General features: G+C 34.4%; 1 protein-coding gene across 1 annotated transcript in view; it reads left to right on the forward strand.

The window, feature by feature from the left end:
* The window catches only part of LOC103462737 (ras-specific guanine nucleotide-releasing factor 1-like), a 25,797-nt gene that overhangs the window by 7,123 nt on the left and 16,852 nt on the right, over positions 1-1,822 (forward strand). Inside the window, exons 3-4 of the mRNA XM_008405705.2 lie at positions 19-166; positions 1,387-1,479. Coding sequence (XP_008403927.1) covers positions 19-166; positions 1,387-1,479 — 241 coding nt within the window. The remainder of the gene's footprint in view (positions 1-18; positions 167-1,386; positions 1,480-1,822) is intronic.

A 1,822-nucleotide genomic window follows, 5' to 3' on the forward strand; every position in this document is an offset into this window, starting at 1 on the left:
ATGTGTGTGCTTTTACAGTTACAGAAATCTGGCCACAGAGCATGAGACCCTCATGCAGAAGTATCTTCATCTGCTCCAGATAGTGGAAACAGAGAAAACTGTAGCCAAGCAACTTCGACAACAGATAGAGGACGGGGAAATCGAGATAGAAAGGCTGAAATCTGAGGTAAGCTGCCTCCTAATTTCATTTGTCAAACTTATGCTTGCGTATGTCTGTATTTGTTTAATTGCAYGGTACACAGTGGGCAGAGTGAGAGTAACAATGCGACTAAAAGTAATGAGGCAGAGAGCACAAAGTGTTCACAGGACAAAGGTCCTGACACAGATTTCAAACCGTAGTGTTATGAATTCATGATGAGTGGTAGCTTGCAGTGCCCCCTAGAGACTCTATTATACTGTTGAATGTTTTGTATCCTCATTATTCAGCCTAAACTAGATCAAATGTGTTTCTCTTTAAAGTGCTAATGGAGGTTTCAATTGAATCCAGCGTTTTCAATATGCATGAGTCAGCTTTTGTTGTTCATGATACTACAGGGTGCACTACAAAATAAAAATCTGCTTTCTCCCTTTTCATGGCCAGAGTATTCACCMGTAATGGATGTTGCTTATTATGAGTTCTTTATCAAAAGTTTTCATATTCATATGCTGAGTGCTGAGAGAGTGAATGTAGCAAGCTTAAATAAYGTATGCCAAACGTTATATTAATGCAGTGTTTGCATTCCGTAGGCCTCTAAATTAAATAATAAACCAAAAGAAAGTTAATCAAAGTTCATTTTGCAGCACAAAACATTTTTAATAATCTTCCCAAATAGTTAGAACATTTTGTATGATTGAAATAAAAACTCTGATTCTTTGGAAAAAAAGATCTTCCCTGGAAATATTTTATTATTTTGGAATAAATTGTTGTATTGAAACTTTCATTTAATAATTTATCCTGGCTTTGGTTTTTGACATTCTTTTTTTTCAGATKATCAAAAGAAATGCAATATCAGACAAATAAATCTGAATAATAAAAATGTAAATGGTAAATGGCTTGTTCTTGTTTTGCACTTTATCAAGTCCTGAGGACTTCAGAGCAGTCATTCACCCATTCACACTCATTCATTCATCTTGAGGATCTGAAAAGTTCCAGTTGGACAAAAATGCAGTCAGAAGAAATCTGTAAAGGCAAAACTTCAAAACAATGTAACTAAGATTTAGTTTCTTAAAAATGAAGTTAAGAGCTGGTTGCTGATTTTAAAAAGTTCAAACTGTTGAAGTATTAAAAAAAAATAAAATGCCTTACCCACATTTTTGTAATCATGTCAGAAATGTGGAACAGGACATAATACACAGAGTTCTTCCCAACCTTTTTAAATTAGTTAATGTCTCCCTTAATTTTTTTAGATTTCTGGGATTCTGAGGGATAATGAAAAGATCCAGTCAAACCCAGAGGTGCCCCCCAGCGAGGATGACACAGAGATCAAGAAGATCAAGAAGGTAACATGCAGCTGTTCAGTGATACAATTTTTAAGGCGGAAGAAGATTCATAGTTAGTCAGATGGAAAAAAAAAACAAGTGTAAATTCATACAGACAGGGAGGGGAAAAGATCAACAGCTTAGGCAAATATGAGTTTTTAAAATTGTATTGAACAAAAATTCCTCCATATTGCACATGCCTAACCTTATTTTAACYAGTGGAGAGAGTTAGACAGAGTGTGCCAGAAACACTKTAACTTGTAAGTTMGTAAATGTGTTTTAATTTAAAATAGGCAAATTGAATAACTAGTTGAACATCAAGCAGATGTAAAACAATGAACTTAAAATCTTGATTATTTTCTAT

The sequence above is a fragment of the Poecilia reticulata genome, linkage group LG3 (genome assembly GCF_000633615.1).
Source record: "Poecilia reticulata strain Guanapo linkage group LG3, Guppy_female_1.0+MT, whole genome shotgun sequence".
Classification (NCBI taxonomy): Eukaryota; Metazoa; Chordata; class Actinopteri; order Cyprinodontiformes; family Poeciliidae; genus Poecilia; species Poecilia reticulata.